General features: G+C 42.5%; 1 protein-coding gene across 1 annotated transcript in view; it reads right to left on the minus strand.

Annotated features, from left to right (window-relative positions):
* The window catches only part of LOC144785022 (caM kinase-like vesicle-associated protein), a 115,080-nt gene that overhangs the window by 29,994 nt on the left and 72,834 nt on the right, over positions 1 to 12,252 (minus strand). Inside the window, exon 4 of the mRNA XM_078664139.1 lies at positions 4,547 to 4,685. Coding sequence (XP_078520265.1) covers positions 4,547 to 4,685 — 139 coding nt within the window. The remainder of the gene's footprint in view (positions 1 to 4,546; positions 4,686 to 12,252) is intronic.

Consider the following 12,252-nt stretch of genomic DNA (forward strand, 5'->3'; position numbering starts at 1 on the left):
AAAAGGAAGGTTTGGGCCTGGCATAAGGTCTATTTTGCCCGGTTGAAATGGCAGCTTGAAAACTCACTACAGGCTGCAGTGGCAGGCCTACGACAGGTTTTACAGTCACAGTGCTACTTTAGTGGGTGGCGCAATCGGTGCTGCTGCTAATGTTCACACCTTTGCATCATTAACACTGCTCTAAAATACATTTTAACCCCTTGCGAGCTCGTGACGGAACCATTCCGTCACGAGCCACGGTGGAGCTGTGCTGGTGACGGAATGGTTCTGTCATAGCCCAGCCGCCGCGCATGCGCAGCACGTTCTATTGAGCGGGCGGTGCCATGACAGAACCATTCCGTCACAAGCACAGCACCACCGCGGCTCGTGACAGAGTGGTTCCGTCTCGAGCACAGCGGCGCCGCGCGGCCCACCCTGCACCCTAGCACTGCGGCGGAATTAGCGCACGGCCAAGGGGTTAAAGTTCTTTCTATTTATATTTTCTGTTTGTAGTATGTATTGTGAGGACTGAAAATACTGGCTTTTGGTGGATTTGCTTATTTTTGTACTAAACAGCACTGAGAGTACATTAACGCCTTAAACGCGGTGGTTTTTCCGCCGTGGTTCGGGCGTTCTATAGAGTGGGTGGGGCTCTGTCAGCCGTTGGCCGACGGCAGCACCCACGACGTAGTGGCCGACAGGAGCACGGAAGGGGTTAAAATACTGTGGTGCCAGTAGAAAACCGGTCAGGTAGCAACCGTATCTGCATTTACTCAACAGGCCCTGCCTACACGTAGTACCATTTACTAGGGACTTACAAGTAAATTGAATGTACCAATTAGGGTTAGACCACTGTTACCATGTTTTAAGGAGAGAGCACCAACACGAGTTCAGCAAAGTAAGGGAGTGAAGGCAGAACGTTTGGTGAAATACCTATTCAAACTAAACCAACTTTGGAACAATGGCTCCCTTGGTCTTTTAACTTTTGATGAAAAGAGATAATATTCTGAAAGAAATACCTGGAAATTTTTCTACTGCACAACTTTTTAATCCTCTGATGGCATTCTCTGAATTGTTAAAGGGGGCACACATGTCTGTTTTGTTGTCCTCATATAGTTGAGCTGGGATATTCAAACTAAATTAATTTTGGAACAATGGCTCTCCTGGACATTTAACTTGTGAAGAAAAGAGATATACAATTCTGAAAGACATCCATTGAAACCTGGTCCCTGCACAACTTTTTAACCCACCGCTGCCATTTTCTGAATTATTAAAGGGGGTGAAAAAGTCTGCATCTGACATTCACAAATTGCTTTAAAATTCTAGTGAAGCTATTTCCATAGAGACCGTGAAGAATGCCTGGAGCTTCGAGACCAAATTATGTATACTTTTTGGAATAAAAATTGACCTTACCTTTCAGCACTTCAGTTGATTTGGGGTTGTCCTTCAGACAACTGAATTTCTTTTTTCAGAAATGAATGCCCTTCACTGAAACCTTTCCAGCTTGGTCTGTCTGACAGTGACAAATGTAGGGCTTGTCATTACCCAGGTAATTCTCTGGCACTGGTGTTTTAAAAGTGAAAGAGGGCTTTTCATTTTTGATAGAAACCTTTAACCCCTTTGCCGCGGTGATAATTCCGCCGCGGCGCTAGGGGGGAGGGGGGGCCGTGCGACGCCCACATGCTCGTGACGGAACAACTCCGTCACGAGCCGCGGTGGCGCTGTGCTTGTGACGGAATGGTTCCGTCACGGCCCCGCCCGCACAATGGAATGCTCAGCACAGGCGCGGAATCAGCGTCGCGCAGACGCGGCGGCTGGGCCGCGACGGAACCATTCCATCACCAGCACAGCCCCACCATGGCTCGTGACGGAATGGTTCCGTCACCAGCACGTAAGGGGTTAAGAAATGTGCACTTGTTTTTGGATCACAAGTGACAATTTCCAAACAAATCATTATCCCAGGTTTTGATGATGGGCTAGGTACATTCCAAGAAAAAAATTCTGAACATTAATGCCTGCAAAAAAAGTTTAATCTTAAGGATATGGAAAAGCAACAAGCTCCCAGACATGGATGAATGGATTATTCACCTGTTCTGAAGCGTCACTTGAGACGCTCTTATATAAAACAAGCAAAGGCAAAACCAAATAAACTTTTCTTTATAATGGCTGAGCTGTTGGCTTCACCAATATTTGTTTCTTAAAGTATTGATTGAAAAAACATAGAAGAAAAACATTTCAAAATACTGCAGAAAAAGCAAACAGATGTCTTTTGGTATCTCAAAACTGTACATTGAATTCAATGTTTTCAGTCTTTATAAATGGTGTGGTTTGTTTTTCAATTACATTTCAGACTTGAAACCTAAACAGAATGAAAAAGAATAAAGAAAAGCCAGAATGTAAAGGGAAATGCTTGTCAAGGCTTAATTTATTGTCTACGGGATTCAATCATTTGCTCCTCTGCGGAAGCCCAGGGGGCAGATTTATGGGCATCCAGGGAAAGTGTCATGCTAAGTACTTCTTTTACCCCCGACTCCAGCAGAGGCAGTCCAGCAAATTACTCTTCCCCCGGGCCATAAAAAAGCCTTTGAATGCCAAAGTTTGTGTTTTATTGTAATATGTGGATGGCAGGAGATAAAACAAAGACAACTATTAAACCTGCTCTTCAGCAATACCACAGTAAAAATATCCCTGTTGCTGTGCTTTTAACCCCTTCGCAGCGGGGTTGATTGCCCCGCTGGGCTGGGAGGCGGGGGCCGCGCACAGCGCCCCGTGCTCAGCTCGTCATGAGGCACAGTGCTCGTGTGTTTATGATGAGCTAAGCTCGTCATGACCGCACCCGTTCCTGTGGAATGCTCAGCACACCAGGGGAATTATCCCCGCGTGTGAGCGTTCCACGGCTCGTCATGAGCACCGGAGCACCGTGCCTCATCACGAGCTCAGCTCGTCATGAGCACGGAAAAGGTTAAAGACAAGCTGGTAGTGGTCGGGAGGAACATAGCACGGGGGCTGTGGGGTGGGAAGCAACACAGCACCAGAAGCTCTTGCAAGCTTGTGAAGAAGTTCACAAGAGAAAGCGCTAGAGAACAAATGCACTCTCGTGGACTGTTGAGTGAAAATGAAAAAAGTAGTTCCCTAAATGTGAGCAGTGGAAGGATACAAGACAGGCAATCATAAGAATCGTAAAGAGGATATGCTCTGGGGGAGGGACCAGCACAATAGGATTAAGGAAAGCAATTGAAGCAAGTAAATGAAAGGCAGAATAAGCCAACCAATGGTACTCAATGGGCGGGCTGTAAGCCCATTTTAAGCTCACAAAAGCTCTTTCGCAACCAGACAGTGTGCGCAGCCTGATAGACTCGATCTAAAAAGGGCCATTAACCACATATGTTAGAGCTCATGGTAGGGTTTCTTGCTTTATATGCAGTGTTATTAATATATCATGGAACAACATTTCTTGGTTGATTGTTGATGTATATAGTGAGGATCTTTTTTCCTGTTATCTCTTTTTCATTCCCTTTTCTTATGTCCTTTTCTTCTTGTGTCTCCTTCCTTCCAACACAGCAGGAAAAAGATGTGTATAAAATCCATATAAAAATAGGAGTCTTGAAAAAACTTAGAAATAACTTATAAATATGTTTATTAACTAACTACGAAAGTACATTTAGTTGCCTGCTCTTTTACAACTTGTAATTTTGATAAATTGTGCCATTTAATTGTTATACGATTACGTATATATATTTATTTAGGTCAAGGTCAAAGGTGCTTTATTCGGCCACTGAAAGCCATAAAAGGAAACCTTTTAAAAAACATTTCATCAAAGATCCAGTCAATTAATAAAACCAAGAACACACAGATAAATATACTAAAACAACTGTACAAATCAATAAAACAGCTAACATTATTGTTTCCAGGGCCAAGTTTGTAAACAGCAAGGGATACAGTATATAAGGTGCTACAGTGCTGAAACATAAAACCAGTTACTGTGATTGATATAACATAAAGAGCATGTGATGACACATAATGATCCCTAGGCACAACCTGCAAAAACAGTCTAGCTACCACAAGGACAGCTTCTTCCTGTGTCTAATGGTCCTTATTAAAAAGCTTGCAACCCCAAAACAGACCATGGGAGAAGATAACATTTGAAGATATAATAGTGCAGGCCTGACTTGGGCAAATTGACAGTTTCTGAGCAGCGGATGTATAAACTTTCTACTCAGAGGGTCATAAAAGTCAAAGAAAAAAATAAAATGTAGGGTGTCCTGCCCTGAGAAGTTGTCACATGGATAAGGTTTTAATGTGCCAGGTTTCACATATCCTTTAGGGAACGCAATAGCCAGGGGACCAAAGTCAAACGGAATTTAGATAGCACAAAGCGATGATAATCATTGCTAACGGGGAGTAAATACGGTTGTATCTGTTAGCTCAAACCTTCTCTCGGAGGGCTTGGCTAACTCCTTCTCCTCCTGAACCCCTGCAGTTTATCCAGGAATATATTTGTTTATATATTATAATGATAATATTTTATTTATTTTTTGAAAGAACGTTGGAGAGCAGAGACACTTACCTTCAGGTTCCGGTGGACGATGTGCAGGCTATGGAGGTACGCCACGGCCTCCAACACCTGGCGGATCACGTTGCTTGTGTCCTTTTCCGTGTAATAGCCTTGGTCCAGTATCCAGTCGAAGACATCTCCTCCAGTTGCCCTGTAATATGAAACATGGCATGAGATGGCCATGCCAAGGAACAACCCTGCATGATCACTGCTATTGGCCACCAATGAAAGGACTCACTGGACCCTGGGGCAGGTGGGTGCAAAAGAGTGTGGAGGCATGGGCGGGGGCAAGCAGAAGTATGGCAGACTAACATCTGCACTGAGACTTGAGTTCAGCGACTGCACTGGAGATAGCGTTTACAATGCAGTCATTACATCGCTGTTCCTTTACAACTGCGTTGTCATTACGACTGCGTTGTTAGAACGTGATGCCCTAACAACGCAAGTCATTCGATTTACTTGCTGCGGGAGGTGACCTAACCTAAGGAATAGTATCATTTACTATTCCAACACATTCCCTACGGTTGAGCAGGCTGGAATTGGAATAGTAAATTATACTATTCCTAACTCCAGCGCGTCCCCTACAGCAAGTCGATCTAATGACTTGCGTTGGAAAGGTATCGTGTTCTAACTACGCAGTCGTTACAAAAGGAACACGATGTAATAGCATGCGATGTAACATACTATGTTCGACTGCACACACTGATCTTCCGTCATTTGTTGTCCCTTTGATAACTTGCAAAGGACATAACACAGATATTCAGATGAGGATACAAAATAAGTGAAGAAGGGAATCCAAAACTCTTCTCTGAAAATTACAACTGATCACTAGCCTTCTGACCTGAACGACGTATCTCATATATAATTCTGTTAATAACATTCAAACAACATGCAAGGAGCACAATTGCTCCTTCCTGATTTTATGTGGGCCAAACTTTGCTGCAATGCAGTACTAATGGCACATGGTGCACTATGCACTATCAACAACAGCGAGAATATAAAGGGGCACATGCATCAACGGAAATTGCATTCGCAAATGGTGCGAATCGCAAAATTCGTCCGTTTGCGAATGCAATTCCATTTTTGGGGATGCATTAACATTTTTGTAATTTTCGCAATTTAAGAAATCGCATAATTGCGATTTCATAAATTGTGATTGCATTTAGGAATCTCAAATTGAGATTCCTTAAATGCAATGCATCAAACTTTAAAATTTTGCGAATTCGCAAATAAGGGGAGCAAATTACCAAGAAGTTGACCTTCATGGTAATTTGTGAAAACTTTGAAAAATGCACTAAAGTGCATTTTTCAAAGTTCCATTTTACACACACACATGCCCTTGAGGCATGTGAGTGTGCAAAATGTACTTCTAAGCAGATTTCAGGGCTGCAACAGGGGCCTAGATGTATCAAGCCTTTTGCGATTCGTTAAGGTCGAAATTCGCAGAATTTCGGCCTTTACGAATCGTAAACGGACATTTTGCATCTTTTGGGATGTATGAGAAATTAGCAAAATAAGGAATCGCAAAAATTTGCGATTCCTTATTTTGCTATAGCATTTAAGGAATCGCTATTTTTGCGATTCCTTAAATGCAATGTATGTAGCATTTTTACATTGCAAATTTTGTTTAAGAATTCGCAAATTAACACCAAATTGTAGTTGATGTTAATTTACGAATTCATTTACAAAATCCAATAATTGACATTTTTTAGGGTGGCATGTGACGCACACACATGCCCTTAGGGCATGTATGTGCACCATATGCACACACATGTACATTTCAGGGGTGCAGCAGGGTGTCTTTGAGACACCCCTGCACCCTTGAAATAATTCTCAAATTGCGATTAGCAAATTGCGAATTCGCAATTTGAGAATTCCTAAACAATCATTCCTATGGGCCTCCTGGCCCATAGGAATGCATTGGAACTTATTCCTTAATTGCGAATTCGCAAAATGCGAATTCGCAAATAAGGAATAAAAAGGAATCGCAAAAAAAAAGCGATTTTTTACATGCATTCCATTTTGCGAATTCTAAATAGCGATTCGCTAAAAATCGCTATTTAAGATTCGCAAAATGGAATCTTGATACATCTAGGCCAGGGTGTCCTTTGGACACCCCTGCACCCTTGAAATTGCATTCTTAATTTGCGAATTTCTAATGGTGAATTGCAAATTAAGAATGTCTTTCCATTCACTCCTATGGGCCTCTAGGCCCATAGGAATGGATGGGGAGGTATTCCTTAATTGCGATTCTCAATTAGAGAATCGCAATTAAGGAATTTTAAGAAATCGCTATTTTTATAGCGATTTCTTGATGCATTGCAGTTTGCAATTCCTTAATTGCGATTCCTTATTTTTCGCAATTAAGGAATTGCAAAATGCAATATTGATGCATGTGCCCAAAGTCACCAATGTAGCAATGAGTGCATAGTAAATATAAAAGGAAGCATAAGCTAGGCATGTACTCAGAAATGATAGAGACTGTGGTGGAAGAACATAAACATCATGAGGGGGAAATAGAAAGAGGCAGGAAAAAGAGAGAAGAGCTGTGACGACAGAATAAAGATTGTTTGATAGAACTGAATCCAGCTGTGGAATTCCAACAATTATAATAAAAATGTGTTGCTTGCATTGCTATTGGATTAAATTAGAGTGTGCATAAATTGTGCAATTTGCTTTTACATAATCATGCAAAATATCGGGACTATTATGCACAATTACCATTATGGGCCCGATGTAGGTATCCAAATACCGGTCGGTTACTGCCGAAAATACCGATTTTCGGGCTATTTTGATACTGAGATGTAGGGGCATAAGAAAATGCAGATTGGGTAATTTTACCGAATCTGTAATTTTAGAGAATCGTTAAAATTACCGATTCGGTAAAATTACCGATTCGGTAAAATTACCGAATCTGCATTTTGATATGTAGGTAGCACTGTAAACAGTGCTACAGTGCTTTCAGGATTTGTTATTTACCACCAACTATTAGTTGGTGGTAAATAACGAATTCCTATGCAAATGCAAATATGTGCATTTACACCTGTGCCATGTGGCACACATACATGCCCTTAGGGCATGTATGTCCACATGGCACACAAGCCCTAATCAGGGGTGCAACAGAGTGTCAAAGTGACACCCTGCCACCCTTGAATTTTTCGGTATTTACCGAATCGAATCGGTAATTGACATTCATTCCTATGGGCTTACAGGCCCATAGGAATCGGTGGCAAATTCAGAAATCGGTAAATACCGAATCCTACCGATTCTGTATTTTTTACAGAATTTTTACCTACATTGGATTTACCAATTCATAAATACCGAATCGGTAAAATTTGGTATTTATGAATCGGTAAATTCAAATTACCTACATCTAGCCCTTAGTGTGCAAAATTCAGATCTGCCATTTAGCACTGGGTGAAATGCATCCTTATGTCCATTTTTGCCACAAGAATTTATTTCATTTAAAAAAAAGAACACAAATCCCAACGTTTTCGTGAACAACAGCTGCTTGCCCTCTGTTTGCTCGCATTGTTCCAGCGCTCCTGCACTATAATTTTGACACCAACAGCGAGTAATTACACTATCTAGTATAATGGCATCTTTTGGGGATTTTCGTGTAACAAGCATAATGCAAAATTCTTGAAATTATATGAATTATGCTGGCATAATTTACATTTCTTCCAAGTTATAATGTTATTGCTATTGAGCCAATCAAAATGCTTATTATTTTAAGAAGTTATCATCACTTTTTAGGAATCATCAATTTTTATAGGATAAATTAAAATGCAAGTTCATTGAATTGGTGAGAATGCTGTCACCAGTGCATGAACCAGCAGCGGCATATGCCTGTTAGCAACAGGGAGGCGGGGTGGGTGGAAGGGCTGGGAAGAAATAGGTCAAAAAAATGTTTTACTTACTTCCCAAATGGCCAGCCAGCTGGCCGGCAACCGCCTCTCCTACATCCTCTTCCTGGCTTCTTGGGGAAGACAGGAAGCAGTAAGCACTAGGGCTTCCAGGCTCCCTGCAGCCAGTCACAACGGTGCAATGCAGCATTGTGATTGGTTTGTAGGGATGGGCATGTTCTCCATGCAGGTTGTAATGCAGTCTGCATGGACAACATAGTATGTGCGCATGACTGTTTTCGGCAGCCCGAGAGGGCCGGCCAGGCACTCACGCTCACATAGGTAATGCAAATCACTCCTCCCCCTTCTCTGAGGAGCCCCGCCCCACAAAGACGCGGCAACAGGGAAAACTAAAATGATAAAAAAAACTCGGGTTATTAAAATGTATTTTTCCTTTTTACACTGCAAAAAGCAGTAGGCCGACGCTCCTCCGCCTTTGCGGAGGAGCCCCCGCTAGCATGAACAGTAAACACGCTGTACAGATACAAACTGAAAAACAAATCAAAAAAGGCTCATCGGTGGAATGTGGGATCAAACCTCATAGAAGCTCAGTCTTCTTCTCTAGACATGTTTCACAGTGAGGTCCTGCACCTCTCACAATTCTATCGACACGTTTCAACCTGTAATTTTTTTAGGATATTAACTGATTTGTTTCTGTCAAACAATGTTGTGTTTTTCCCAGTTGTCCCTAAGTTATCACAAATGCGTGACAGCAAGCAGCTTGTTGCTTGTTTGCAGATTCTTGTTGGCATCCAACCTCTGTGAACCCTACAAGGATCCAACTCCCCCTCTAGGACAGGGTTGGGAAACCAAAATGAGCCCTGGCAAAAATCCTCAAACCGGCCTCTCTCCCTTCCTCTCCTGGCACTATCTCTCTCTTTCTATCCATATATTCTCTCTCTCTCCCTTTCTTAACACCCTCTCTGATCACTTTATTTCTACCTTCCCCCTCCCTCTCTCTTTTTGTCTCTCTTGAAGCTTCCTGGGTCTGTTTCAAATAACATTGGATAACTGAGGAAAGTGACAGAGGCACCAGGAGCAGCCTTGGGTTTTCAAAAGCAACCACCAAGGATCCAGCCCACCAGGGAAATGCCCAGTGGAATAAATGGCCTGTCCAGCCCTGGTCCCTTCTTCTTAGTTACAGTCTATACATGGTCAACCATGCTTGACCATCGTTTAAACTTGTTTTTACAGAACATTTTAGGAGGGTAAGTTCTATTTGTCTGGCTCCTCATTCCCAAACACAGAAAATCCCTCAGAAAAGATATTACCTGATGGACAGGTTTCTACAGTCACTGCCAGCCAGCCTCAGGCATGACGAGTGGTGCTTTCCCTCACACTCTGGAGAGTGTGAGGGGTGCACGGCACCTCACCAGGGTTTGGGATATATATATGGACGTGAATGCACGCTTTCAGCTCCCCATCTGGAGGCAGCCACCAGGCAAGCAGCCGAGGTGCAAATTTATTCTGTGGGAAGAAGCAGAGATGTGATTCATTCACAGCCTTGCGAGAAAGTGCTGACGCAACCACGTGAGGAGAACCTCTAGCAACGTTTAAATTTAAACTGTGTCGCAAACACATAACACACCTCCCAAGGCAGCAGCAGAGGGCTCAACAGTTCCTGTGCTCGCTGTTCTGAGCTCTGGACAGCTCGGCCCTTTTTGGCTTCTTCACTGCCCTGATGGCCGGCTACTTCAGCCCAATCGCACCATCCAACGACAAATGCCTTAGTCCTGTCCAGACTGGATTACGGCAACAGTATGGGGAATATGTACAAGCCCCTATCACCACGAAACATCACTTTTTCCAACGTTCCTGTGGCAAGAAACCCTTCATATTATTCACAATTAACGTGGCTTAACACTGCCTTGTAAATAAGGCCCCCATTACACTATGCTTAGGGTGAAAGGGGTGGGCAGAGAGTGTTGCGGTGGGCGTTCCTCCGCAACATCCATTGATTTTGATGCTCCCTCCTACTTACAAGGGTGTCATAAATAGAAGGCAGCACTAAAATTCAGACCGGGGAAAACCTGGTCTTAACTTGGCGAAATGAGGAGAAATGCTTTATTTCTCCTAGTTTTTGCTTTTTCTATGTGTGCTGCCCTGTGCAGCACACATGGAAAAACGCAAAATGCCTTGGATTGTTTATGTACAGGAAGGTCCCCCTTTCAGAACATGAACAGTCTTTAAAAAAAATTATATTTTGTAACTTCCATGTGTGCTGCATTAAGAAGCACACATAGAAGTGACAAAACGGCATTTAAAGTTTGTTTATGTGCAGAAAGAGACACCTTCCTACACATAAACAATCTTCCCCTGCACACAGACACTCTCGCACTATGGTGCAAGAGTGCCTGCGTGGTGCTAAGCTGCTAAACTTAGCGCCAGCGCAAGAGGTAACGCAAAGCTGCACCTCATTCTTGTAAATATGGTGCAGCCTTGCGTTTCTGAAGTGGCGTAGAGAGGCGTTAAGCCATGAGGCTATCGACACGCTCCGCCACTTCTTTGTACATATGGCCCTATGCGTGCCGATGCCCAAGATCACAAGTATTGAAACTTATAAAATCCCAGAACCAGCCTGTGGGACCCCCCTTTCATGTTCGCGAAGGATTTACTTCAAGGCTTTACCTATCATTCACAAGGACACCTTTAATTGCAAATCCTTGCCTCCCACAAAGTGCTTAAGGTGAAAAGTGCATCTCTTCTCCACCAAAGCAATCCCATGCACCTAAAGCATGAGTCCTGGTGCTTCAAAGTCCTAGGTCCTCACCTATGAAATGATCTTGACCTAAGTTTATGAATAGATTTTGGCATGGTTTACACAGATCCTTAGTCCCTACAAGCTTTGTGCTTGTTTGTATATGTGTATGTATGTAAACATACATATACATGAATATAGAAGTAAAATGTCTTTGAGAAACTTCTGAGACTCACTTTTAAAAAGCACAGTTAAAGTACAGTTATGGTTATCATTTAAACTGAAAAACCACAGAATGTCACAACTTGTGCCGCCCAAACAGTCATGCACACATACCATGTTCTCCATGCAGGCTCAACACACACAAGATGATGGACGGAATCTTGCACAATGGCAAAACATTCGCCCCCAGTCACAGATCTGGGTTTAATCCATCGTTATTTTGCTCACCAATCCACCCCAGTTCAGAAATGGCCATATGCAAATCAGCCTTGACCCTGTGCCACAATCCCAAATTTGTGAAACAATTATGCAGACCATAACAAACACAACAACTGCAATGCTCATGACCTCACCCTTGATGTAACAAATGCAATTACAGATGCTATAAATTATCTTTCAGGTCGGATTACATATCACATTACAATTAATATTAGTAAGACAACCTTGCCTGTAGTAATATATATTGGTTTGAGCATGTTCTGGTATTTATTTACATTGTTGTATTAGGTGTTCTTTTTGTTAGTATTAATACTGTGAGGTTATTGGCGTTGAATATTGTGCACAGGTTATGGTTTTGCATGATTGTTGCCTAAGTTATGGAGTGCTGACTTCATTGTAACATGCGCATTTCAATGGTTTTGTGGCTTTGAATCGTAACCATAGCTGCACTTTAACTGTGTTTTTAAGTGAACTTCAGAGGTTTTTTTTTTTAAATACATCAAGGTGTTGTAACCAAGTCTAACCATAACTTCACTTTAATAGCTGTTCATTCAGTGAATTTTGTTTTTCTTTTTGCTTATATACAGCAGCCAACTTCCATGAAAGTATTTCCTACCCCACTGTGCACATCCGTCAGCCAGGTCCTACCATATCAAACCATACCATACCATACC

Source organism: Lissotriton helveticus, chromosome 10 (assembly GCF_964261635.1).
Source record: "Lissotriton helveticus chromosome 10, aLisHel1.1, whole genome shotgun sequence".
Classification (NCBI taxonomy): Eukaryota; Metazoa; Chordata; class Amphibia; order Caudata; family Salamandridae; genus Lissotriton; species Lissotriton helveticus.